General features: G+C 45.5%; 1 protein-coding gene across 1 annotated transcript in view; it reads right to left on the bottom strand.

Moving 5' to 3' along the window:
- Positions 1-27,843, bottom strand: part of cfap58 (cilia and flagella associated protein 58) — a 249,312-nt gene that overhangs the window by 159,420 nt on the left and 62,049 nt on the right. Inside the window, exons 10-13 of the mRNA XM_070874957.1 lie at positions 21,993-22,154; positions 11,323-11,469; positions 6,734-6,874; positions 4,199-4,422 (exon numbers count right to left, since the gene is read on the bottom strand). Coding sequence (XP_070731058.1) covers positions 4,199-4,422; positions 6,734-6,874; positions 11,323-11,469; positions 21,993-22,154 — 674 coding nt within the window. The remainder of the gene's footprint in view (positions 1-4,198; positions 4,423-6,733; positions 6,875-11,322; positions 11,470-21,992; positions 22,155-27,843) is intronic.

Here is a 27,843-nt window from a genome sequence, read left to right as displayed (position 1 = left end):
AAATGGGCAACAAAGAAATGGCAGACCAATTGAACAAATACTTTGGTTCTGTCTTCACTAAGGAAGACACAAATAACCTTCCGGAAATACTAGGGTACCGAGTGTCTAGCGAGAAGGAGGAACTGAAGAAAATCCTTATTAGTCAGGAAATTGTGTTTGGAAAATTGATGGGATTGAAGGCCGATAAATCCCCAGGGCCTGATATTCTGCATCCCAGAGTACTTAAGGAAGTGGCCCTAGAAATAGTGGATGCATTGGTGGTCATTTTCCAACATTCTATCGACTCTGGATCAGTTCCTATGGTTTGGAGGGTAGTTAATCTAACCCCACTTTTTAAAAAAGGAGGGAGAGGGAAAACCGGAAATTATAGACCGGTTAGCCTGACATTGGTAGTGGGGAAAATGTTGGAATCAATTATTAAAGATGTAATAGCACATTTGGAAAGCAGTGACAGGATTGGTCCAAGTCTGCATGCATTTATGAAAGGGAAATCATGCTTGACAAATCTTCTAGAAATATTTGAGGATGTAACTAGTCGAGTGGACAAGGAAGAACCAGTGGGTGTGGTGTATTTGGACTTTCAAAAGGCTTTTGACAAGGTCCCACACAAGAGATTAGTGTGCAAAATTAAACCACGTGGTATTGGGGGTAATGTATTGACATGGATAGAGAACTGGTTGGCAGACAGCAAGCAAAGAGTAGGAATAAATGGGTCCTTTTCAGAATGGCAGGCAGTGACTAGTGGGGTACCGCAAGGTTCGGTGCTGGGACCCCAGCTATTTACAAGATACATTAATTATTTAGATGAAGGAATTGAATGTAATATTTCCAAGTTTGCAGATGACACTAAGCTGGGTGACAGTGTGAGCTGTGAGGAGGATGCTAAGAGGCTGCAGGGTGACTTGGACAGGTTAGGTGAGTGGGCAAATGCATGGCAGATGCAGTATAATGTAGATAAATGTGAGGTTATCCACTTTTGTGGCAAAAACAGGAAGGCAGAATATTATCTGATTGGTGACAGATTAGGAAAATGAGAGGTGCAACGAGACCTGGGTGTCATGGTACATCAGTCATTGAAAGTTGGCATGCAGGTACAGCAGGCGGTGAAGAAGGCAAATGGTATGTTGGCCTTCATAGCGACAGGATTTGAGTATAGGAGCAGGGAGGTCTAACTGCAGTTGTACAGGGCCTTGGTGAGGCCACACCTTGAATATTGTGTACAGTTTTGGTCTCCTAAGCTGAGGAAGGATATTCTTGCTATTGAGGCAGTGCAGCGAAGGTTCACCAGACTGATTCCTGGGTTGGCAGGACTGACATATGAAGAAAGACTGGATCGACTAGGCTTATATTCATTGGAATTTAGAAGAATGAGAGGGGATCTCATTGAAACATATAAAATTCTGACAGGATTGGACAGGGTAGATGCAGGAAGAATGTTCCCGATGTTGGGGAAGTCCAGAACCAGGGGTCACAGTCTAAGGATAAGGGGTAAGCCATTTGGACCGAGATGAGGAGAAACTTCTTCAGAGAATTGTGAACTTGTGGAATTCTCTACCGCAGAAAGTTGTTGAGGCTAATTTGTTAGATATATTCAAAAGGGAGTTCGATGTGGCCCTTACAGCTAAAGGGATCAAGGGGTATGGAAATAAAGCAGAATGGGGTACTGATGTTGCATGATCAGCCATGATCATATTGAATGGTGGTGCAGGCTTGAAGGGCCGAATGGCCTACTCCTGCACCTATTTTCTATGTTTCTATGTACAAGGGTTGGAGCTGTTCCCTGCATTTCTCTTGGATTTGCCGCACGGCGAAGATCGCGACACAGAAACAGGCCATTTGGCCCAACCAATCGATGCCAGCGTTTATGCTTCACTCGAGCCTCTTCCCATCTTTCCTCATTGTTGATTAGAACAAAGAAGGAGATCTAATAGAGGTGGTCAAAATTATAACAGGTATTGATAAAGTAAATCGGGAAAAACTATTTCCATTGGTCAGTGAGCCAGTAACTAGAGGGTCAGAAGGGTTAAGAGAATTGTTTTTTTTTAACACAGAGGGTTGTTAGGGCATTGAATACCTTTACAGAAACAATGATGGAAGCATAATCCATGTTAGCTTTCAAAAGGAAAGAATTAAGGTGAGATTTGGGGAAATCCCCGATGGAAGTTGTGCCTCACTGATCCACAATAAACAAATCAACAGCTCTCTGCCAATAGCTTAGTGTGTATATTAATTGCATTGTGTGCTACTAAATTATACAGAACAGGAAGGTACCAGGCTCGATTCATGAGCTGTGCTGTTGGCTGATCTCAACTGGATCTCAAGAGGCAATCACAGAAAGTCAATATGCAGGTACAGCAAGCAATTAGGAAAGCAAATGGTTTGTAATGGTTTGTTACAAAAGGATTGGTGTATAAGAGTAAAGAAAGCTTACTGCAATTATATGGGCATTGGTGAGACGACACCCACAAGTCTTGTGTACAGTTTTAATCTCCTATCTCCTTACTCTACTTCCCTTAGAGGGAGTGCAACAAAGGTTGACTAGACTGATTTCTGGGATGGGAGGGATTGTCCTATGAAGAGAAATGAAATAGACTTGTGCTATATCCCAGAGTTTAGAAGAATGAGAGGGGATCTCATTGGAATGTATAAAATTCTTAAGGGGCATGATAGGTTAGATGCTGGGAGGATATTTCCCCTGGCTAGAGAGTCTAGAACTATGGATCACAGTCTCAGAATATGGGGTCGGCCATTCAGGACTAAGATGAGAAGAGATTTCTTCACTCAAAGGGTTGTGAATCTTTGGAATTCTCTATCCTAGAGGGCTATGGATACTCAGTCGTTGAGTATATTCAAGACAAAGATGGATAGATTTTTGGATATTAATGGAACCAATAATGGGGATAGTGTGGGAAGGTGGAGTTGAGTTAGATTAGCCATGATCTTATTGAATGGCGGAGCAGGCTCAAAAAGCCAAATGGCATACTTCTGCTCCTATTTCTTATGTTCTTATGGAAGACTAGTTGTGCTGGGGCTACAAATGACCTCTGCGTCCCTGGGCTAACGAGAGGAAAGCAAAAAACATTGTTAGTATTCCCAAACCTAATTGCTATCTACCTGCTGGAAAAGTTTGTATCTGTCGCCATCAGGTGGGAAAAGAATCGGCCTCTGGTGTGATGCCCTCTATTCGCTGGCATCCACTGCCTAGGCTCACACACGAAGAATGGTCACTTGGATGAGGTACTGGTAAGTTGCTAGTGCTTGGGGAACCATATGCCAGCAGGAGAAGAGGAAGAACTTTGTTTGTTCCTTTTTAGTGTCAGCTGTGGCTCAGTAGGTAGCACATTCGCCTCCGAGTCAGAAGGTTGTGGGTTCAAGTCCAACTCCAGAGACTTAAGCACATAAATCTAAGCTGACACTCCACTGCAGTGCTAAGGGAGTGTGGCACAGTCGGAGCTGACGTCTTTCGGATGAGACCTTAAACTGAGGCCCCGTCTGCTCTCTCAGGTGGACGCAAAAGATTCCATGGCACTATTTCGAAAAAGAGCGGGGGCGTTTTCCCCAGTGTCCTGGCCAATATTTATCCCTCAATCAATATTACAGAAACAGTTTATCTGGTCATTATCACATTGCTATTTGTGGGAGATTGCTGTGCGCAAATTGGCCACCGCGTTTCCCACATTACAACAGTGGTTACACTTCAAAAGTACTTCACTGGCTGTAAAGCACTTTGAGATGTCTGGTGGTCATGAAAGGCGCTATATAAATGCAAGTCTTTTTTTTCGTTCTTAAATCTTTTATAAATCACTATGGGTATGGTAGTGTAGTGGTTATGTTACTGGACCAGTAACCCAGAGACCTGAACTAATAAACCAGAGAATGTTAGTTCAAGCCCCACAGTTTGAGAATTTGGAACAGTTTTGGTAAAAAAAATCTGGAAATGAAAAGCTGGTATCAAGTGATCACGAAGCTGGCGGATTGTTGCAAAAACCCAACTGGTTCACTACTGTCCTTCAGCGAAGGAAACCCGCCGTTCTTACCAGGACCGGCCTATAAGTCAGCCCAGTCCTCCACCAACGTGGTCGACTCTTAACTGCTCTCTGGGGGCCTTAGTGGTGGGCAATAAATTCCGGCCATGCCAGCGACGCCAAGTCCCAATAATGATTCTCCTTTTAGAATTCCCTTCGCAAGCAAGTTTTACCTGAGGTCATCCAGGTTAGAAACGCTCTTGCTTAGGATGTTTTTCTCTCGTCTTAGTTTTCTGATCTCCACACGGAGGAGCCGGATATCGTCCACCCGCTGCCTGTATTGTATCTCGCCTTTATTTAGCATGGAGTGCTGAATCTTAATCTTCTCGTACAGCAGTGCCAGCTCATCATTCCGGCGCACGAGCTGAGTGCCCAAAATATCCCTCTCACTGATAACCTGCCGAGAATGTTCGGGGGGAAAAAAGTTAATTACAGAAACAACATGCGAACATGACAGTACAGTGAAATCTTGTTCCATCGGTGAAGAGGGCGAGCAGAAATCAATCTTCTGAGCTGCAAAAGCTTTCTGAGCTTAAAAAAACCCAAAGAAAGCTTCCCTCCAATTACAGGCACATAATATGCTTAATGGTCCTTAATGTTTGCTAATAGGAATATAATGGGATAATTATGAAGCTATAAATTAAGACTCTGCTTGGAAAATAGTGAACAAAATTGATTTCAGATAATCACAAGCTGTTATTTTAATAAACAGAAGAAAGAAACTGTCTGTCCACAATGTACTGCTGCAGTTGAATATAAACCACAAGCAGCAGCTTCCAACTTCGGATGCATTCACACTATGACCGCAGCATCGGTGCGAAATATGATCACTCCACACTGAAGCTGCATTTGTACAACTTGCATTTATGTATCACCTTTAATGTAGAAAAATGACCCAAGGCCCTTCACAGGAGCATCATCAGATAAAACTGTACACCGTGCCAAAGAAGGAGGGGCGACTAAAAGATTGATCAAAGAGGTGGGTTTTTAAGGAGGGTCTTAAAGGAGAAGACAGGGCTAAGGAGAGGCAGCAATGTTTAGGGAGGGAATTCCAGAGCATGGGGCCTATACAAATGAAAGAATGGCGGCCAATGGTGAAGCGATGGGTGTGGGAAATACCGAAGAGGCCAGAGTCAGAGGAACACAGAGTTCTCAGAGGGTTTGGGAGGAAAGTGAGGAGAGGTGGCAGTAGACCCTGGGATAGCAGAGGTAAGCCGATTATGTTGTTGCTTGGTGGGACAACATATGAATTAGGAGCAGGAGTAGGCCATTCGGCCCCTCGAGCCTGCTCCGCCATTCACTAAGATCATAGCTGATCTTCTACCTCAGCTCCACTTTCCTGCACTATCCCCATATCCCTTGATTCTCTGAATATCCAAAAATCTATCAATCTCTGTTTTGAATATACTCAAAGACTGAGCATCCACAGCCCTCTGGGGAAGATAATTCCAAAGATTCACCACCATCTGAATGAAGAAGTTTCTCCTCAGCTTAGTCCTAATTGGCCAACCCCTTATTCTGAGACAGTGACTCCTGTTCTAGACTCGTCAGCCAGAGGAAACATCCTCCCTACATCTGTCAAGCCCTGTAAGAATTTTTTATGTTTTCAATGAGATCACCTCTGATTCTTCTAAACTCTAGAGAATATAGACCTAGTCGATCCTCATAGGACAATTCCCGCATCTCAAGAATCAGTCTGGTGAACCTCTGTTGCATTCCCTCAATGGCAGTATATCCTTCCTTAGGTAAGGAGACCAAAACTGTCCACAGTATTCCAGGTGCGGTCTCACCAGGGCTCTATATAATTGAAGTAAGACGTCTTTACTCTTATACTCAAATTCTCTTTTAATAAAGGCCAACATACCAATTGCTTTCTTAATTGCCTAGTAGCCTTCTTATACTCAATAATGGTCCCAAACACTCTCCGTGTGAAAGCCTTGGTCCAGTCTGTGGCCTTCATTTAAACATTTTCTGAAGTCTTTCGGGCATTTGTTCCTTTTCACTGGTCCTCCACGTCTTTGTGGTGCAACCATATAACAGCGCATTTTCCCGGGCAGCAGCTGTGGGCTTCCTTGATGCTACAAGAGCTTACTCTGCGTAACTAAAGATAACTGATCCAGGCAAATGGGTCAAAATTATTGCAGGGTCGTGGTGGCAGGCCGACCTTCCTCCGGTGACAAATCTACCTCAGAGGGAAATGCATCCCTGAATGTTAAAGGTTACAAAGCCAGGAAACATGCGAGGATTCCTTTCCATCGATATCTAGTGGCCCCCTACTGGAAGTCCACATGTTGGATCAGTGCAGGATCATACAAGGCTATATTGTATGACGTGCACGTCCAGCACAAAGTCGCACACACCATGAAACCACATTGGACATTTAGGCGCAGAGTAAAAATCATGGGAAGTGCACATTAGACTTCCCAATAGCGAGATTAAGGGTGTACAAGAGCTCATGTACAATAGTGTTTGGACCTAGAACTACCCTGGAAATGAACACTAAAACACAGAAAATGAACAAAACTGCTGATGCAATATGAAAAATATACTGGTGACTGACAACTGTCACTTAGGCAGCCACAGCACTTGAGTAAATACTTGCATTTGTATAGTACTTAATTACATTTTTGAGACTCTCAAAATGCAGAACACATTAATTCATTTTAGAATGGAGTGACTTCATCGGCTTGCAATCCCCTGTGACATACCTGGTCCAGCTCCTTCTTTTGTCGAATCCTCTCTGTGTCAGCCTCATCAATAATCCTCAGCAGCTTTCTTTCCTCCGTCTCCTGATTTTCAATGAAAATTCTGGTGTCCTGAGCCTGTTGTTTCATTTTCTGCAGTTCAATCTGCGGTGAGGAAAGAACGAGAGGAATGCTATGAAATCGTTGGAATCGTGTGCTACACCAGGAAGAGGAATAACCAATAGTTTGAAAATTCACAGATCCTGAATGCAGTCCAATGGAATAGAAGTTTTACAACATTCCTCATAATATAATTATACATCAGGAGCACAGTAATGACTTGGGGTGCAGTTCTGCTCAATGATAGAAGACTAATTGATGCACTACCATCAAATCTGTGCTGATAGTAAATTAATTCAAGGTCTCTATTTCCAACAAATTGTGGATTAAAATTTGTGCAGAATCACAGTCAGTTTTGTAGATGTGCTGAAATTTCTTTCGCATAGGGCCATTATATTGCAATAGAAAGGAGCCCAGCACCATTTTGAGTGGAATCAAACACAGATCCCAGGAGTGAAAAACAAACGTGCTAACATTACCTAGAGGCTTTTTAGGATTTAAATTTTGTTTTATACAGAATCATCTTCTCTCTGAATTTTTCCTTTTCCCCCAGAACTTACCATTCATCTCCTTTTAGCCATGAGCACCAGGTAATCTGATGGTCCATTGTCTACCGGAGACAAAACGATGCTCATCTGACCAGAAAATAGGTCAACAGGGAACCGGGAAGATAAATGATCCAGACCGTCAACTGTGACCGATTCTCGGTTTGACTCAACAACAAGGGTAAGCATGTCTTAACTGCATCCGCTTCTGGTTAGAAAAACACACGCTAGCCTCTTGGGGAGCGGGCGGGGAAGTGGAGCTGAGTCCATGATCAGATCAGCCATGATCTTACTGAATGGCGGAGCAGGCTCGAGGGGCCGTATGGCCTACTCCTGTTCCTATTTCTTATGTTTTTATGTTTTATGTTAAAACTGCTTTCAACTGGGGATTTTCTCTTCGTAATTGAAAATAACTTTGTCGTCTGCATCTCCTGCACTATTAGCCTTTACTTCTGGCATTTCATGTAGAAGTGCCATACAAGACCCAGTACCAATGAAATACTGAATGATTGCCATTGACTGTAGCTTTGGTGGATACAGAACTGAGTCACACTCCTTTTTCTTGATACTGAAATATATAATGTACAAAAAGAAAGACTTGCATTTATACAGCATATTTCACAACCTTATGCTGGCACAGAGCGCTTTACAGCCAGTGAAGTACTTTTTGAAGTGTAGTCACTGTTGTAATGTGTAAACGGCAGCCAATTTGTGCACAGCAAGCTCCCACAAACAGCAATGTGATAATGACCAGAAATTTTTTTTTAGATGGGTTGATTGAGGATTAAATATTGGCCAGGGCACCGGGGATAACTCCTTTGCACTTCTTCAAAACAGTGCCATGGGATCTTTTACTTCGAGCTCAGAAGGCCCTGCACCTCATTTTAACGTCTCATTCGAAAGACGGCACCTCCGCCTGTGCAGTGCTCCCTCAGTACTGCACTGGACTGTCAAAGACTAAATTTTGTGCTCAAGTCACTGGAGTGGGACTTAAACCCACAACATTCTGACACAAAGATGAAAGTGCTACCCACTGAGCCATGGCTAATATTAATCAAACAGCAGGAATCATTGACACCCAGAGCATGTTGGGGGAATGTGATCACAAGCACGAGAATGGAAATGATCTTGGAAAGCAAGGGTGAAAAACAAATCTTGCAGCTCGCTGCCAAGTATCTTGTCAAATAGCGACTGAGCGAGTGCAGCAGTAGTGAACCAGGACACACGGATGGCCAGCTATAAGGCAAGAGTTCAAGCTGCTGGAAAATGAAGGTTGACATTTGCAAAGAAAAGCTGACAGAATCAGTGTCTCATTCGACTGTAGGCAGCTCCCCACTCAAGTGCAGAGAGAATGAGTTGGTGAAAGGGATGCGCATGGTGGAAATGATTAGTCATAATGGACACTGCATCAGACAGGAAAGTGGCTAGAATGCATGATCACCGTCACACAAGGAAGTATTGACATTCTGTCACCATCTTAATAAACTCTGCTCCTGACAGTAACGCAAAGGAGATGGGAGAAAGAACGACTTACATTTATATTTAGCTTTATCACACCTCAGAAATGTTTCTTTTGCAACAACAACAATTTGTCTTTATATAGTGCTTTTAATGTAGTAAAACATCCCAAGATGCTTCACGGGAGTGTTGTTAGACAAAACAAATAAATTTGACACCGAACCACATAAGAAGAAATTACAGCAGATGACCAAAGAGGTAGGTCTTAAGGAGCATCTTTAAGGAGGAAAGAGAGGTAGAGAGGCGGAGAGGTTTAGGGAGGGAGTTCCAGAGCTTGGAGCCTAGGCAGCTGAAGGCACAGCCACCAATGGTTGAGCAATTATAATCAGGGATACTCAAAAGGGCAGAATTTGAGGAGCGCAGACATCTCGGGGGTTGTGAGGCTGAAGGAGATTACAGAGATAGGGAGGGGCGAATCCATGGAGGGATTTGTAAACAAGGATGAGAATTTTGAAATTGAGGCGTTGCTTAACCGGAAGCCAATGTAGGTCAGCGAGCACAGGGGTGATGGGTGAGCGGGACTTTGTGCGAGTTAGGACATGGGCTGCGGAGTTTGGATGACCTCAAATTTACATACAATAAGTTGCCTTGAAGTGCAGTTACCATTTTATGCAGATAAATGTGGCATCAGCTGTGCTCACAGCATGATCCCACAGCCAATTACATGAAAGGCCAGTTCATTTATTTTGCGGGGGGTGGGAGGGGGCATTAGTTTAGAGCGTAATATTGGCAAGGACATAGAGAACTCCTGCTCTTCTTAAAATGGTGCCATGGAATTTTTTTTAAATCACATTGTAGCTAGTTTTCCCATTGCCATTTGCATCAATGGGGGAAAATTTTCACTTCATCAACATGGCGATATGAAAGATTCTGTTCATGAGCTTCTGAACCATACTTATGATATTAATTTGGTTTGTCATACATTGATAATTCACTTCTTTGAATTGTAGCCGTATTTTGTCTGTTTCCATTTTGTAAAAAGCACATAGAGAAACTGGAGAAGGTGCAAAAAAGATTTACTAGAATGATATCACAACTGAGAGATTATACCTATCAGGAAAGATTGAACAGGCTGGGCTCTTTTCTCTAGAAAATAGAAGACGGAGGGGTGACCTGATAGAGGCCTTGTGGTAACACTTGAGCGTGTCCAGTTCCGCTCCAATTATCTATGCTTTATGTTTGCCTCATGTACATTAAATCACTCATTATATTATGGGAATTTGAGCCTGCTTTTGTTCCTGTATGTCTAGAGATTTCAATGTTGCCACAACTCCAGCACATTCCAAAATAGGCAGCCCACGGTTCCCATGTTATGATCCCATAAACACAAAGGGGTAGAAATTGCCCCCCGCCCGAAACGAGGTGCTCCCACCCCGTTTTGAGTGTTTTTAGCGCAGTGGTGATTAAGGTCACCTCTTCAGCGACATTCCGCTCTTCGTTTGTTTTTCTCATTGGGATCCGGAAGTCGCTCATAATGGGGGCGGTGACAATACTTGAGGAGCGGATACGCGGCGGTGGCAACACCTGAGGGGCGGAAGTTGGGGGTGCAGAGTGGCCGCCGCAATGATGTCATCATGGCGCCGCATCACTGCGGTACTCACCGTCACTTAAAGGGAAGAGTCCTTCGCGATTTTAAAACTTCGGTCCTCTGGGCCACCAGGGAGGATTTCGGTTGGGCCAGCGGCCTGGCATCCTAGAGGGGGTACCAGGCTGCCTGTTGGCGGTCTGGCCGAACCCATGGGCGTAATTGTCATGGCAGTCGGCTGACAAAAAAAAATCTCATTAATGCTCCTGTCGGAGTGGTACAGGCCATTAATGACCCTAATTCCCAATCAGAACAGCAATGGTTACTATTTCATTGCATTATATTTAATGTTTCTCAGTAACTCCCCGGAGATACTAATCGAATAGCGAGAACACCGGTAATCTATCCAAACCTTCACCTGTAATTCAATGAATGTAAACAGGAAGAAAATTTGATCACAGCCAATTAATAACAACCAAGTGAAACATCAGCAGCGGCCATTGCAGCCTGTGGGAAGAGTGCTGTCCTGGGGAAGGGAGGGACGGAGGCACAGTAAGCTGCAATGAGGATGTTGGACTCCCAACTTGGGAGCTGGAACTGACTATCAGGTGCGGCGTAAAACAGGCGGACGATCCAATACCACCTGTTTTGCAGCACCGCCCGAGACGAATTTCTGGGCCTCTGAGAGAGAAGCTATTTTGGCCAGCTCATCATCAAGAGGAGGAAATGGTGATTAGGACACCAACCTCCACATCATTCAAGCTCACTTCCTGTTGGACCTAACAAAAAGCACTGATAGGTCAAAAACATCGAGCGAATGGGAACACAAAAAATTGCCCACAGCATCACAGTTAAATTTAGTAATGAGAGATAAGGAAGTATTATTGCAATAATTCCAACAATACCTTTATTGTTTCTTTCTCCTTCTCCATGCGCTGATACTCCAAGTGTTGCTTCACTAGTGCAGCCTCCTTTGAGCAGATCTCATCCTTCAACTGGTCGATGTGATGGTTCATGATCTTCAGCTTTCGTTTCATTTCAGCTATCTCATCCTTCAAAAGAGAAATTGTAAAAAATGAATAAAAGCAATTTTAAACATTTTTTTAAACGACATGACAGCTGAAACGAGTATCTGGTTGTTACAGCAATGCACTTATTCATTCTCCCTCACGAATTTTCCCTTCTCCTTTCCTGCAGGCATTGATTGCATGGTAGGGTATGGTAACACTGATGCTGGGCCCCCTCTCTTGCCTCAACCATGCAGCCACAATCCATGTGCAAGAGTGAAAGTGAGTGGCAGCAGGTTAATATACCATAGTCGGGGGGGCGGGGGGGGAAATGGATCATAGCCCTACCCAACCTTTTTCTCACCCAACATCTACACATGCACATTTCTAGCAGACACTGCAGCCAGGAAGCTCGTTTTTAGCTTTGCTAATCTAGGGTCGATGAAGCCAATTGTAGTGCATCTTTCCCAGGTGTAACATATTTGCTTCATGGATTCTTGCTTAAAAATTCAGAGTAACATATTGCTATTACGAACGAATTGGTTTCTTAGCAAAGGTTTAACAATCACACTATACATTACCAGTTCATCCACCAGGCTCACAACCATCTGCCTCATCGTGAATCCCTTGAACACAACTGGCTGGGGTTTTATTGAGTCTAGTGAACATCACGGGACTGGCTAAGCCAACTCAACAGCTCTACAAACCTGTGAGCATACTCACAGGTGCATACATTACACCAGGTGAGATCCAATAGCTCACCAAAGGCCATGGATCAAACATGGCACCCTGCTAATCTGCACGGCTCAGTTTCTCACTGGATAAACTTGTTGAGCCAACAGGGACACTTCTAAAGCAGAATACGAAACAAAACAAAACTTTAATTTTACAATTACGGCTAGAAAATGAACAATAAGCCAATAAATGACTACATTTGAAAATTAAATACTTTGCACCTATCTGTAACGATAAACAGTCCAAAGACTGATAGAGAATGGGTTGCTTATAATACTGGGCTTGCTCACACGGTCCGAAAGTGGAACTGTGGCCCTCCTCAGGATAACACTGCCTGCTATACCATTTCCAAGGCACCTTGGATAAAAGAGCTACTGGGATACCAAAGATTTGCCACAGTAAGGTGCTGTATCTCATCCTTGAAGTAATGGCTCCTGGAGTATCACCAAATGTGGTGCCTCAATCATAACTTTAAATTGGCTGCTCCTGTTAAATCACCACTGAGATACTGCATCTTGAGCTCAACCCTAACCGTAGAATATTATTTCTGACTACACCACCATCAGCCCCACCAGCAAGGTACTGCATTTTCTTTTAAGTCATTCATGGGATGTGGGCAGCGTTGGCAATGCCAGCATTTATTGCCCATCCCTAATTACCCCTGAGAAGGTGGTGGTGGTGAGCCACCTCTTTGGACCAATGCAGTCCATGTGGTGAAGGTGCTGTTAGGGAGGGAGTTCCAGGATTTTGACCCAACGACTATAAAGGAACGGTGATATATTTCCAAGCCTGGATGATGTGTGACTTGGGGGAGAACTTGGAGGTGATGGTGTTCCCATGCGCCTGCTGCCCTTGTCCTTCTAGGTGGTAGAGGTCGTGGGTTTGGGAGGTGCTGTCAAAGAAGTCTTGGCGAGTTGCTGCAGTGCATCTTGTAGATGGTGTTTCCATTGCGCCTGCTGCCCTTGTCCTTCTAGGTGGTAGAGGTCGTGGGTTTGGGAGGTGTTGTCAAAGAAGTCTTGGCGAGTTGCTGTAGTGCATCCTGTAGATGGTGTTCCCATTGCGCCTGCTGCCCTTATCCTTCTAAGCGAAAGTGGTTGTGGGTTTGAGGTGCTGTTGAAGAAGCCTTGGTGAGTTGCAGCAGTGCATCCTGTAGATGGTACATACTGCAGCCGCGGTGCGCCGGTGGTGGAGGGAGTGAATGTTTAAGGTGGTGGATGGGGTGCCAATCAAGCGGGTTGCTTTGTTCTGGATGGTGTCGAGCTTCTTGAGTGTTGTTGGAACTGCACTCATCTCGTCATGGAGAGTATTGACTTGTGGCTTGCAGGTGATGAGAAGGCTTTGGGGAGTCAGGAGGTGAAAAACTCGCCACAGAATACCCAGCCTCTGATTTGCTCTTGCAGCCGCAGTATTTATGTGGCTGGTCCAGTTCAGTTTCTAGTCAATGATGACCCCTAGGATGTTGATGGTGGGGGATTCGGCGATGGTAATGCCACTGAATGTCAATGGGCGGTGGTTAGACTCGGGATTGTTGGAGAAGGTCATTGCCTGGCACATGCAGCGTGAATGTTACTTGCCACTTATCAACGTGAACCTGAATGTCATCCAGGTCTTGTTGCATGCGGGCACAGACTGCTTCATTGTCTGAAGAATTGCGAATGGAACTGAACACTGTGCAATCATCAGCAATCACTGTAACCTCAACCTCAGAGCTGCTGCATAGCAAGCTAACAAGAAGCTACACACTCCAACATTAAAATTCAAATGGAAATGCTCAGAAATAGAACGCAATACGGTCTCTTCCAAAAACAATATATGGAGAGGGTCCGAAGCTGTGACAAGCTCACGCACAAGTCCGAGCCCACTTCAGGTGCACCGTCATGGCTCCAAAATTATCAGGATCTCTCAAGTGAGTGATGGTTTTGCAGCACACTCCCAGCAATCCTTCGGTTTCGAGCACGGTGTTCGGTACATTAGTTATGATGTCCACCAGCCCTTTCAGCAGCCCATTAGCAAGCCGGAGAGCAAGATTACTAAAATAAGCTTTGTTTCTTCTCACAGCATTTGAATGCTAATGCTGAGAATGTGACCTGCACACTGACATCCACAATCAAACTCAATTATTAGATTGCATTCCTTTCTGTAATGGAATAATGTGAATGCTGTTATAATGAAAACAGGTAATTTTGCAAATAAAATTAGTCCTGATGGCTGTGAAATTCATTTTCTAATTCACCATCATTGAGTGCATGTTAAAATTGTTTGTCTGGCTCCTTGCAGCCAGCATCGACTAAATTTAAAAAAAATAATGACATGATCTGAACTGGGCTGTAATTGGTCTCGGCGACCCCGGACTTGTGTCGGGAAGAAAAATCAGCTGCTGACTGCATTCTAATGACCATATACTGCAAAACGGACGTTTGGGCACCTTGTGAGGACAAGACTGAGCTCGGTCATGATGCCTTCCCAAAAATAAGAAAAAAGAAAGACTTGCATTTATATAGCACCTTACACGACCTCAGGACGTCCCAAAGCACTTTACAGCCAATTAAGTTCTTTTGAAATGTAGTCACTGTTGTAATGTAGGAAACATGGCAGCCAGTTTGCACACAGCAAACTCCCACAAACAGCAATGTGCTAATGACCAGATAACCTGTTTTTGTTATGTTGATTGAGGGATAAATGTTGACCAGGACACCAGGGAGAACTCCCCTGCTCTGCTTCAAAATAGTGCCGTGGGATCTTTACGAGCAGACGTTTAATGTTTCAGCTGAAAGATGACACCTGCGACAGTGCAGCACTCCCTCAGCACTGCACTATAATGACAGCCTAGATTTTTGTGCTCAAGTCTCTGGAGTGGGACTTGAACCCACAACTTTCTGACTGAGAGGCGAGTGTGCTACCCACTGAGCCACAGCTGACAAAGTCTTCCCAGGTAGACTAGCTGCTGACATTCGCCTTCTGGACTCATCAATGAAGAATGAAGACCAATGGCTGTGAAATTCATTTTCTAATTCACCATCATTGAGTGCATGCTAAAATTGTTTGTCTGGCTCCTTGCCATTGCCATCCCGGCAGTTTCTCCGCTAACTTAGCACAGTCCACAGCTGGACCTGCACCTTTTCAGTTGAAGTTCACACCAGGCAATATATTCGCAACAGATCCACCCTTTTTTTTTACTTCAGGAGTTAAACCTTTTTATTTTTTAAATTTTATTTCCTCGTCCGTTTTCAAACATTGATGTTTAGAACACTTGCTGTGTACACCAACGCCAAACTACGTCTTTTGGCCAAGAATTGTATTTTTTTGGTATCTCATTCCCACACTCCTGACGTGTGAACCCAACAGTGTGACACACTGCACATTTGGGATGCGCTGTAAAAGGTTGGTGCTGACACCAAGGAATGTGGCATAGCTGTGACGTAGCAGTCGTAACCACCGGCTGTGCCAAGTACAGCCCAAAAATAGCAGCGTGATGCACGGACGCAAGTCTGACCTTTCAATTCAACAAATCGGTGACGAAGCTTCGATTCACAGTTAAGGCACTACATCACGACGTGGAAAAGCAGGAGAGGCTGCCACAAGGCGTTTACAGTTAGCACGGAGAACTGTAGAGGAGCTGTTTCAGCTGATTCGTGCTGGAGGCATTTCAAATGTCAGCCAGCAGGAACTGACTTTAGGTGTCAAAACGATCATACAGCACCCACAAAAATGCCCACATAGGTACACTGGGAAAAAAATACCTCAGAGAACTACATTTAATAACTTTTGTGCAGAGGACTGCCCTTTTCTTCCTTCCTTAGTCTTAGCTTTCATCAGAAATACAGCACAGAAACAGGCCATTCGGCCCATCCAGTCCATACCGCCGTTTATGCTCCACTCGAGCCTCCTCCTGCCTTTCCTCATCTAACTCTATCCGAATAACCCTCTATTCCCTTCTCCCTCGTATGCTTATCTAGCCTACCCTTAAATGCATCTATATTGTTCGTCTCAACCACTCGCTGTGGCAGCAAGTCCCACATTCTCACCGCTCTCTGGGTAAAGAAGTTTCTTCTGAATTCCCTATTGGATTTCTTGGTGACTATCTTATATTAATAACCTCGTCCCTGTTATGTTCAGAATAAATCCACAGGACTATATCGCAAGCTCAAACCGTTGTGACCTTGGTCTCTTTATTTCAGACTCTAGAGTGAGGAAGCAGCATGGTGAATCACCTTTTATACCTGCTTGCCCAGGGTGCACAGGTGACCCTTAGGTCTCCCACAGGTGTGCTCCCTAGAGGCAAGTCTTACATTTTGGTAAGGTTTACATACATACATAACATTCCCCACATGTGAAAACACTCTCTCATTGTCTACTCTATCAAAACCTTTCTTAATTTTAAAGATCTCGATTAGGTCACCCTTCAGCCTTCTCTTTTCAAGCCTGGCTGTTCATCCATTCCTGACAGGTATAGTCTCACATTTCTAGTATCATCCTTGTAAATAAATCATCCATTAGCTATGTCTTGCTAGGATAGAGATCCATGGGTGCCGTCTGGTTCCTTGCCCAAGCGTCTATTCTTTATCCGAGATAGCCAGTGAGTTTCAGCAGACTATTCGAGCATGACACGAGGCATCACCACCAAGCTCGATCACAAATCACCTTCAAGCAGAAGGTCACTGGATAGCAAGTGGGAGACCCAGATTGATTTTAGTCACTCAAGGTTTACTCGTACAAGATATTATGCTTATTCCTTGGCTAGCCACATTTCTTCCATTAAGCTTCCACTCTAATGCTTGAGGGAGTAGATTTCGAGGCCTCCTCACCTGCTTATGGATATGGGCAGCTCCCCGAAAATGGTGGGGAATGACGAAACGCCCTGTTCCCGCTGTCGCTGTGTCCGTCACAATCGTCTCCCAGGCCTATGGCTAGCAGTAGGAGCACCTGTCTGAGTGTCAGCTGTGGCTCAGTGGGAAGCCTCTGAGTCAGAAGGCTGTGGGTTCAAGTCCCACTCCAGGCACTTGAGCAGATAAATCTAGGCTAACACTCCAGTGCAGTACTGAGGGGGTGCAGCACTGTCGGAGGTGCTGTCTTTTGGATGAGACGTTAAACCAAGGCCCTGCCTGCTCCCTCAGGTGGATGTAAAAGATCCCATGGTACTATTTCAAAGAAGAGCAGGGGAGTTATCCCCGGTGTCCTGGTCAATATTTATCCCTCAAATCAACATAACAAAAACAGATTATCTGGTCATTATTAAATTGCTGTTTGTGGGAGTTTGCTGTGTGCAAGTTGGCTGCCATGTTTCCCACATTACAACAGTGACTACACACCAAAAGTATTTCATTGACTGTAAAGCGCTTTGAGACGTCCGGTGGTCGTGACAGGCGCTATATAAATAAAAGTATTTTTTTTAAAGTGGTAGGCCCATTTAAAACACTAATCAGTGTCCGATGATGTGCGTAGGACCCTGTTTGCCAGTTTAGGAGAGCACTGGGTGGAGCGTGTGCAGCGCACGCTCTGCCCGGTACCAGCTGGCGGTCCAGCCAAAGAGACATCCATGGGTAAGTTTACCTTTTAATTTTGTGCGGCTGGAATTTTATGGACTCCACAAAACTAGCCTGGGCTGTTGGCTGTCCGAGTAACCGCCCGCCCCCCCTCCCCCCCCCCACCCAAAATCACCCATCCTTCTTCCTCTGGGCTGCTCAATATTGCGAAGGCCTGGAGCAGGCGGGCTGCCCATGGTTGCACCAACAGAAAAAGGCTTGCATTTTTATAGTGCCTTTCAAGACAACCGGACAACCCAAAGCGCTTTACAGCCAATTAAGTACTTTCGGAGTGTAGTCACGGTTGTAATGTGCGAAACATGGCAGCCAATTTGTGCACAGCAAGCTCCCACAGACAGCAATGTGATAATGACCAGATAATCTCTTTTTGTTATGGTGATTGAGGGATAAATATTGGCCAGTTGAAATAATGCCCTGGGATCTTTTACGTCCACCTGCGAGGGCAGATGGGGCCTCGGTTCAACGTCTCACACAAAAGATGTCACCTCCGACAGTGCAGCACTCCCTCAGTACTGCACTGAGGTGCTAACCTGGATTATTGTGCTCAAGTCTCTGGGGTGGGATTTGAACCCACAACAGAATGTTCGTGAGGTCCGGCCCGGCCCTCAGAAATGCCCACGCCTCCCACCGGCATGGTCGGCCAGCCGGCTGGAGTGCTCTGCCGGTCAGCCACACGAAGTCCGCTCGGAGTGAAAATCTATCCCAGTGGATCTCCTCATACTATAAGCTGGCTAGCTATCTTGTGCAGGTGAGCATCCGACATTCTCAAGATTTTTGTCTAAACATGGCTGGTTAAATATATAAAACAAAACCTTATGTTAGCAATCCATTATGTTGCAAAGCTCAGGATTCAATCAATACTAGAAAGTTCGATTTTCAGAGTCAATTCGCTTCTCTTAAGTCTCAAATCTTTGAACAGCTCACTATTTCAATTCAAAGTTCCCCAGTCACTCAAACCTGCCCATCTCAACATTCAAAACAAACTCCTTTTCCAAAGAATGCCTCCAATTCCTTCTCGTCCTCCCAAGACGCTCACAGTTTAAATGCAGCATCACGGCAGGATCCACGTGATATATTTATACATTTAGGCAGTGGACCTTTTCATGACCTGAAGCTAAATTAGGTTTCACCATACTTTTATCTGTTTTGCAATCAATGGCTTTTGAGATGTTGTCCAATAATCTTTGAGCTGAAATATTTGAGCTTCTAGCAATCTGGAAGTCTATCCATTAGGCGTCCAACGTGAGCACTGTGATTAAATGGGCTGCCTAGTGTGGAACTGAACTATGCTGACCGGGAAGCTCCCTCTTTTGATCCCCATGCTGATCTAGCTGTGTCAGCCAGATACCTGTAAGGCCTTGCAATTGGTTTCACTGCCACTGGGCTCGGGAGAACAAAATCCTGACCGCTCCTATTGGAACATCTTCACATGTGGATGGTCACTTCAGCAAGGCACCGGGAGGCAGCTGGTGTCCAGCATGAGTCAGTGGGGCAGATCATTGACTTTGTGCGATAGTGTAAACCGGGCGATAGCGAATCGGCAGCCTGTCTTACATATCTCCATTGGCTTCAATGGAAGTTTTTTTAAATCGGGAGACATGTAGACCCGGCTGCAGATTCATTATCACCCATTTTACTCTTATCGCCAAAAGTCAAAATCTACCCCAGTGATTTCAAGAAAGGAATAGAAAAAAATATCGATCCTGGCCCTATACAAGTAAGGCTTCTCGAGAATGAGGCAGTAGGTTCTGCATCTCAAATTTTGAAAATTGTGCTTTTTTTATGATTGAAAGAATGAAAGAGACTGTGTGAACGATTCCCCTCATGATTTTCCATGGCTGTATGTAGCATAATATGTGTTTTGTGCTCTATAGTATTAGTTTAGGTCTTCCTTTAGGTAACAACCTTACTTCATCAATAAATGATGTTTTAGCTGATTTGCATTTAATTCTACTAATCTTGAAATGGGTTTATAGCCTGGTACAAGACGAAGTTTAATCCAGTAACACTTTGCTATAAGTGGGATAGTTGTTAGTCTCCAAATCCATCCAACTCTGTAAGGAAAGATAGCAAAAAGTCTCAGCTTCCAGACTGTGTGGGGTGAGGGGGCTGGGGATTGGGTGTTGGGGCTTGTGGTGGGGGGAGTAGGGAGAGGGACAGGGCACGTACATGGTAAAGCTGTTGAGAAGATGATGCAGAAATGCCTTAAACCGTGACATTATAGAAGTAATTTTTGCAATCCCGTGCTCCCAACAGGGAAGCTGCATGTGCAAGGAACACGGGTCAGACATAATGGTACAAAATAGTAGCCCCGGTTCCCTGATGTGTTCAACCTGCGATTGTGACTCTCCGCTGGGAATGCAGAATCTCCCCATAGGGAAAAGAAGGGCCACTTGTCTCTGCTGCCATGTGGTGGAGTTGGGCATAAGTGACCCTGACTTGAGGGGGTAGATCTGCACAAAGGCTGCACTTTGAATTTGGTAGCATTTGGGCCATGCAATTATCAGATAATGCCCAAGTCCAACAAGAAAGGCCCAACCACCATTCAGTGACCTTTGCCTAGTCCCCCCACTACCATCAGCTCGATGGTCATCACTGACCCAGAAGCTTAAATGGACCAGCTGTATCAACACCCTGGCAGCAAGAACAAGGCAAAGACTGGGAACTCTGCAATAAGTAGCTCCCGTTCCTGAACTCTCAAAACCTCTCCAGCATCAAGGCCCAAGTCAGCAGTGTGATGAAATACTCAGCATTCGCCTGGGTAGGTGTCGCTATAACAAGCAAGAAGCTTGACATCACCCACAACATAGCAGTCTGTTTGATCAGCACCCTCGTTACTGGTCAATATCCACCCTGTTCACCTCAGTGCGCACTATGGCAGCACTGTGTACTACCTAGAAGATGCACTGGGGGAATTGGTAAAGCTTGCTTCAAACAGCATTTCCTGACTCCATGCCACCCACCACCAAGAAGGACAAGGGCAGCAATGTCTTGGGTACGCCATCAGTCAAAAATTCCCCTCCAAGTCACAAACATATTGCCATTCATTCATCGACACTGGGTCGAAGTTCTGGAATTCCCTCCCGAGCTCCATTGTGGGAGCACCATCACTATAAAGACTGCAGTGGTTTGAGAAGAAAGACAAACACCCACCTTCTCGTGGCAACTTGGCATGGATAATATGTGGGGTCTTGCCAGGGTCGTCCATATTCCCAAGATCAAATAAAAAATCATTTTTATTCAAAAGAAAATACAGGCAACTCTCGATCATCCGTACACGGATCTAACGGAGAACCCGCTGCAACGGCACACGCCCGACCCAGCCGGATTTGTCTTTGCACTGAAGTCTGATACTGTCCGTTTTATTGACCACCCCCGAATCCGTCCCCCTCACCCGAGTTGAATTTTATCGAGTTATGTTTATCTCATCTCTGCACATCTGAAACCATGTGCTTAGCGGGGATATTTTAACTCTTGGCCAGAGTGTAAGTCGGACGATGTGTGGTCGAACGGCTGTTGCACATCTCTCCCGATTTTCGGACGTCAGAAGCGATCCCGTTTGCACTCTCGCCAAAAGTTTAAATGAAACGCATTGTAATGTTAAAGGAAGATTTCTTAATGGTAGTCGACGGGAAAGGAATGGGGCCGTTGCTGTTTGTTGTGTTGCTAAATAAACATGCACGGCTCGGGTGGGGACCCTGCATGCTGGCACCGTCCGGCTTGTCAGTGCTCTTTCTCCGCCGGCCGATGATGGTCTTTGTAGCGTCTCTGAATCTTGTTACAAACTCACACGAGACATGCAGATATCAGACACGGTCACTCTGTGACCTTCACTTTATTCCCAGGACCAAGGAGTGCTGACCCTGGGTGGGACCTCCCCTTTTATACCTGGAAACCCAGGTGAGGAGTGTCTCCCGCAAGCTCACCCCCTGTGGTCAGGGTGTGCATTTCAAGGGTACAGGTACAGTGTGCATGAGTTACAGTTACATAACTATTGTCATTGCAAGATGGTGAAATACATGACAGTCTCACTTTTTCATAAAATGCATTTACAGCGATACACTTCCATACAAGTTGATAACACCAGTCATAACATGTTGCTTGTGCAGCAAGGAAGTAAGAAATAAAAAAGATTGCAGGAGGCAAGCAAGACTGCTAGAAAATGTACTCTATTGTACTCGCCCTAGCGGCAAAATCATTTACCCGGAATAGCCCGAACCCCGAGGGCCTTGGATAATCGAGAGTTGCCTGTACATTAAAAAGTTGGATTGCGAGAAGGGGTGTCCATACCTGAGCTTCAATCAAGTTCTTGCTGTAAAGGTTTCTGTCACATCGCACAGCCTCATAAAGGTTCTGCTGCTGTTTCAGCTTACTCTCAGTCTCTGAGATTTTTTTCTTGAAATCAAAATTCTGTATCTCATACACCTTAATGTCTTCCATATACTGAAGAACCTGCGGAAGAAATAGTTCTTGACACTTAGAGACCCATAATTTGATTATAGAACTTTTCTGCAACTTTTTGCTCTTAGCCCAGCCATTAAGCACTCTCGTCAGATTATGTTATTTGCAGGATAAGGCTCTTTTGATTCCCTTTACAACAATATGACATGTTCCTACACTCTGAAGGATGCTTTTTACCAGGCCAGGCTGATAGTTCCATATCAATCATCATTACATCCAAGTGTGGCTGAAACCCCAGTGCTAATTAGAAATGAATTGAAGCAAATCTTGCATTGTGCACGCTTAGAACTGAGACTGACCAAACATGTTTCACTTAGAACACTCAACAGCTGAAAGAAAGGAGAGAGTTTCATCCCATCAGTCCAAGCTTGATTTCAGCTCCGAGAGATTAAAGACCATGGGGCTAGATTTCCGGTCTGTTAGCGCCCTGTTAGCGCCTCAGAGGGGCGGCAGTAATTACTTCCGGGCGGTCGAACAGCATCCAGCGCCCCGCTGGGACATTCGTTGCCAGTTTCGAGTGGGGCGCGGAGCATTACCGCCCAGAGGTGGCGAGCCGGTGTACAACGCCTCTGGCTGCAACATCGGCTCGATATTTGGATCACGCCCAACCCTTAGCGCCCTGGTGTGAACACCTGTGGAAGGTGGCGTTTCAAGCTATAGCGGCTGCAGAAAGGTAAGTAATGTCGACCTGAGGTAAGTGTGACTGTTTTAAAACATTTTTTTTCTATTTATGTTGCGGTGGCGTGAGTTATTTATTGGGAATGTTTTTGACGGGTTTTTTTCAGATTTCCCCCGACCCCCCCGCACCCCCCCCCCCCCCTTTCCCGAGGCCTCTCTCAGGTTGTTCCGAGGCCGGCTGTTTAGTTCGGGATTTTCACTTGCTCAACCAGCCTTGCGCCCTAAAAGAGGTGTGCAAAACCTCCCTTAGCGCTCCGCTCCAAATTCAGGGCCCAGCTGACACAACGGCAGATACAAACCATTTGCCGGCGCAAAATTTACCATTCCGCCTGGATTACGCCGTAACAGGGTCGTGACCGAATTTCCACCCCGATGTGCTATCCCTAGTTAACTCTCTGAATCTCCTTATATTAATTGATGGAATTTAGAAAGGTTTTCATCTTTAAACTTTTTTAATTTATGTGTTAGGCCAAAATCAATGATTTCTACAGATGGACGTGTAGCAGGACAGGTAGATAAGGCAGTTAAGAAGGAATATGGGATACTTTCCTTTATTAGCCGAGGCATTGATTATAAGAGCAAGGAGGTTATACTTGAACTGTATAAAGCACTAGTTAGGCCACAGCTAGAGTACTGCGTGCAGCTCTGGACACCACATTACAGAAAGGATGTGATTGCACTAGAGAGGGTACACAGTAGATTTATGAGGTTGTTGACACGACTGGAGAATTTTAGCTATGAGGAAAGATTGGATAGGCTGGGGTTGTTTTCTTTGGAACAGAGGAGGCTGAGGGGAGATTTAATTGAGGTGTATAAAATTATGAAGGGCCTGGATTAAGTAGACAGGAAGGACCTATTTCCCCTAGCACAGGTCAATAACCAGGGGGGTATAGATTTAAAGTAATTCGTAGAAGGATTGGAGGGGAGTTGAGGAGAACTATTTTCGCCCAGAGGGTGGTGAAGGTCTAGACCTTACTGCTTGAAAGGGTGGTAGAGGCAGAAACTTTCACCGCATTTAAAAAGATATGCATCTGAAGTGTTATAACCTACAAGGTTACAGATCAAGAAATGGAAAGTACGATTAAGCTAGATGGTTCTTTTTTGACTGGCACGGACACGATGGGCCGAATGGCTTCCTGCTGTGCCATAAATTTCTATGCTTCCATGATTTACGTTAAATTCAGCAGGACCCAAGGGAAACTCGTTCTTCCGGGTTTCCCCAACCTCAAAACAGCCGTCCCCACCGCGCTCTCTCCGCCCCCCACCCCCCCCCCGCCCCGTCAGTGTTAATATCCAGCCCTGACAGCTTTGAAAAGAGAATAAAGCATAAACCGAATCAAGAAATAGCATTACGGTGATGCCAAGTTTCTGTTGAAAAAACTTGTGGCTTACAGGAGAAAGCAAAAAACGGAGAAAGGGAAAGAGCAATGTGAAGAGTGAGTACTTGTGAACTGAAAGATATGACCAGGTAAATGCAAAAGGATAGTGTTATATATGTAAACTTGTATTTACTCTGTACACCCACCAGAGGGCTCATCCCCTGGAGTCCCAAGATTTCCCATAATCCCTCGGGAGCACAGGTATTTAAGGAGGCCTCTCAGGTTGGAGAAGCACTCTGGCGACCTGCAATAAAAGATTAAGGTCACATTTTACTTTGAGCTCACAGTGTTCAGTCTGACTCTTTTTCCATACATAACAACTGGCGACGAGATACAGATAGCGAGCCCAAAGATGTAAAGAACAGTGGGCATCCTGGAGAAATTCTCAGAGGGAGATGATTGGGAAACTTTTGTGGAGCGACTCGACCAATACTTTGTGGCCAATGAGTTAAATGGGAAAGAGAACGTGCCAAACGAAGGGCGATCCTCCTCACCATCTGTGGGTCACCAACGTATGGCCTCATGAAGAATCTGCTCACTCCAGGGAAAACCACGGAGAAATCGTACGATGATTTGTGCACACTGATCCGAGAGCACTTGAACCTGAAGGAAAGCGTTCTGATGGCGAGGTACCGGTTCTACACCTACAAAAGGTCTGAAGACCAGGAAGTGGCGAGTTATGTCACTGAGCTAAGATGCCTTGCAGGACATTGCGAATTTGAAGGACATTTGGAGTACATGCTCAGAGACTTTTTTGTATTTGGTATTGGCCACGAAACCATACTTCGCAAACTTTTGACTGTAGAGACCCCAACTTTGAGTAAGGCCATAGCGATAGCCCAGGCATTCATTGCCACGAGTGACAATACTAAGCACATCTCTCAGCACACAAGTGCTGCTACAAGTACTGTGAACAAAGTGATGCTGTTTTCGAATCGCAACATACAGGGCAGGTCACACATATCTGCAGCTGCACGTCTGCAGATGTCTCAGAGTCCACCATCAAGGGTGATGAATGCAAGGCCATTAACACCTTGTTGGCGCTGCGGGGGTGATCATCGTTTCCATTCATGCCGATTCAAAGGGTATGTTTGCAAGGGCTGTGGAACAATGGGACACCTCCAACGTATGTGCAGGCGAGCTGCTAATCCTGTTAAACCTGCAAACCACCATGTTGCAGAGGAGGTCAGATCCACGGAGGATCATGACGAACCAGAGCCTCAGAACGAGGAGGCAGAGGTACATGGGTTGCACACATTCACCACAAATTGTCCCCCGATAATGCTGAATGTTGAACGAAATGGACGCCCGGTGTCAATGGAACTGGACACGGGCACGAGCCAGTCCATCATAGGCAGAAAAAGACTTTTGAAAGATTGTGGTGCAACAAGGCCTCAAGGCCAGTTTTAACTCCAATTCGTACGAAACTAAGAACTTACACGTAAGTTGGCAGTGCTAGCGTAAAGGTCTCCTATGATGGAGTGGTGCACAAGGCACCACTCTGGGTGGTACCAGGCGATGGTCCCATGCTGCTCGGCAGGAGCTGGCTGGGAAAGATACGCTGGAACTGGGACAACATCCGAGCAGTATTGCCCGCTGACGACACTTCATGTGGCCAGGTCTTAAACAAGTTCCCTTCGCTGTTCAAACCAGGCATTGGGAAATTCCAAGGAGTAAAAGTGAAGATCCACCTAATTCCGGGGGCACGACCCATCCATCACAAGGCGAGAGCAGTACCGTACATGATGAGAGAAAGGGTAGAGGTCAAGCTAGACCAGCTGCAACGAGAGGGCATCATTTCACCGATCAAGTTCAATGAATGGGCCAGCCCGATTGTTCCTGTCCTCAAGGGAGAATCTGTGGCGATTACAAAGTAACCATCAATCGTTTCTCCCTGTAGGATCAATACCCACTACCAAAGAACCGACGACCTCTTTGCAACGCTGGCGGGAAGAAAGATGTTCACGAAGCTGGATCTGACTTCAGCCGACATGACGCAGGAACTGGAGAAATCACCGAAGGGCCTCACATGCATCAACACACACAAAGGTCTTTTTATTTATAACAGATGCCCGTTTGGAATTCGATCAGCAGCGGCGATATTCCAGAGAAACATGGAAAGCTTACTGAAGTTGGTCCCGCACACCGTGGTCTTCCACGACGACATCTTGATCACAGGTCAGAACACAGCCGAGCATCTGCAGAACCTGGACGAGGTTCTTAGTCAACTCAACCACGTGGGGCTCATGTTAAAATGCTCGAAGTGCGTTTTCCTGGCACCTGAAGTGGAGTTCTTGGGAAGGAGGATTGCGGCGGGCGGCATCAGGCCCACCAAGGCGAAGACGGAGGCAATCAAGAATGCACCGAGGCCACAGAACGTGACGGAGCTGCGGTCGTTTCTGGGACTCCTGAACGACTTTGGTAACTTCTTACCAGGTCTCTCCACGCTGTTAGAACCACTGCATGTCTTACTACGAAAAGGGGGTGAATGGGTTTGGGGCAAAAGCCAAGAAAATGCCTTTGTAAAAGTGAGAAAATTGTTACGCTCAAACAAATTGCTTGTGTTGTATGATCCATGTAAGCGTTTGGTACTAGCATGTGATGTGTCGTCATATAGCGTTGGGTATGTATTGCAACCTAATGATTTCGGGAAACTGCAACTGGTTGCTTATGCATCCAGGAGTCTGTCTAAGGCTGAGAGAGCATACAGCATGATTGAGAAAGAAGCATTAACGTTTGTCTATGGGGTAAAGAAAATGCATAAATACCTGTTTGGGCTAAAATTCGAATTGGAAACTGACCATAAGCCACTTATATCCCTGTTTTCCGAGACTAAAGGGATAAATACCAATGCATCGGCCTGCATCCAGAGATGGGCACTCACGTTTTCCGCATACAACTACGCCATCCGTCACAGGCCAGGCACAGAAAACTGCGCCGATGCTCTCAGTAGGCTGCCATTCCCCACCATAGGGGTGGAAATGGCACAGCCCGCAGATTTAGCCATGGTTATGGAAGCATTTGAGAGTGAGCAATCACCCGTCACTGCCCGGCAGATCAAAACTTGGATGAGCCAGGACCCCTTATTATCCCTCGTCAAAAGCTGTGTGCTCCACGGGAGCTGGTCCAGTGTCCAAGTGGAAATGCAGAAAGAGATAAAGCTGTTCCAGTGGCGCAAAGATGAAATGTCTATTCAGGCAGACTGCCTTCTGTGGGGCAATCGTGTAGTGGTTCCCAAGAAGGGCAGAGACACCTTCATCAATGACCTCCACAGTACCCACCCGGGCATCGTAATGATGAAAGCAATAGCTAGATCCCACGTGTGGTGACCCGGTATCGATGCGGACTTAGAGTCCTGCGTTCACAGATGTAATACATGCTCGCAGTTAAGCAATGTACCCAGGGAGGCGCCGCTAAGTTTATGGTCTTGGCCCTCCATCCCGTGGTCTATGGTACACGTCGACTATGCAGGCCCGTTCTTGGGTAAAATGTTCCTTGTGGTTGTAGATGCGTACTCCAAGTGGAGTGAATGTGAGATAATGTTGGCTAGCACATCCGCTGCCACTACTGAATGCCTGCGGACCATGTTTGCCACATACGGCCTACCCGATATCATGGTGAGT

Source organism: Pristiophorus japonicus, chromosome 3, assembly GCF_044704955.1.
Source record: "Pristiophorus japonicus isolate sPriJap1 chromosome 3, sPriJap1.hap1, whole genome shotgun sequence".
Classification (NCBI taxonomy): Eukaryota; Metazoa; Chordata; class Chondrichthyes; family Pristiophoridae; genus Pristiophorus; species Pristiophorus japonicus.
The sequence above is the reverse complement of the archived record's forward strand: the minus strand, read 5'-3'. Positions and strand labels throughout refer to the sequence as shown.